Source organism: Rhincodon typus, chromosome 24 (assembly GCF_021869965.1).
Source record: "Rhincodon typus isolate 14 chromosome 24, sRhiTyp1.1, whole genome shotgun sequence".
Taxonomy (NCBI): Eukaryota; Metazoa; Chordata; class Chondrichthyes; order Orectolobiformes; family Rhincodontidae; genus Rhincodon; species Rhincodon typus.
This window is the reverse complement of record NC_063355.1, coordinates 46,845,199-46,845,808: the sequence shown is the minus strand read 5'-3', so window position 1 is coordinate 46,845,808 and position 610 is coordinate 46,845,199. Positions and strand designations below refer to the sequence as shown.

General features: G+C 45.9%; 1 protein-coding gene across 1 annotated transcript in view; it reads right to left on the bottom strand.

Moving 5' to 3' along the window:
- The window catches only part of dnah10 (dynein axonemal heavy chain 10), a 218,269-nt gene that overhangs the window by 9,383 nt on the left and 208,276 nt on the right, over nt 1-610 (bottom strand). The window contains exon 73 of the mRNA XM_048611770.1: nt 176-347. Coding sequence (XP_048467727.1) covers nt 176-347 — 172 coding nt within the window. The remainder of the gene's footprint in view (nt 1-175; nt 348-610) is intronic.

Here is a 610-nt window from a genome sequence, read left to right as displayed (position 1 = left end):
GCACACCGTCCACACCACCACGCCCCGCACACCGTCCACACCACCACACCTCAGTACACAGAGTTTTCTCTGTCAAAGTATCGTTATAAACGTGACCTCCTTTACATACTGGTTGTTGGATGCCACTGAAACTCTGAAAGAACTGGGCCACACACAGTGAAATGCCAAATGTTACCTGCGTAATCATCTTTAATTTCACCCTCTGGGATCTTGTAGTCTACTTCATCATTATGGAAGAAATGGAATGGCTGGAAAGTGTCAAAAATGAAGTCCCCCAAAAACTCATCCATGTAGGTTGTTAGGATGCGCCGGTCAAAGCTGTCGATACAACGCCCACCATACATAACCTGCAGAATGTTCCAGAATAGAAACTACTCAGAGCCACTAAACCTACTGAGATTCTCCAACACTTTACGTATCTATCTTTGTGATGGAGGTTTGGACGTAAGTATTGGTTAAAGCATTACAACAATAACACAACTATCCTAATTCAAAAAAGAAGATGTGGGATCTTTTACATCCCCTTGAGAGGGCATGTATGAGCCACCTCCTACCATACACTACTCCCTCAGCGCTGACCCTCCGACAGTGCGGCGCTCCCTCAGCGCTG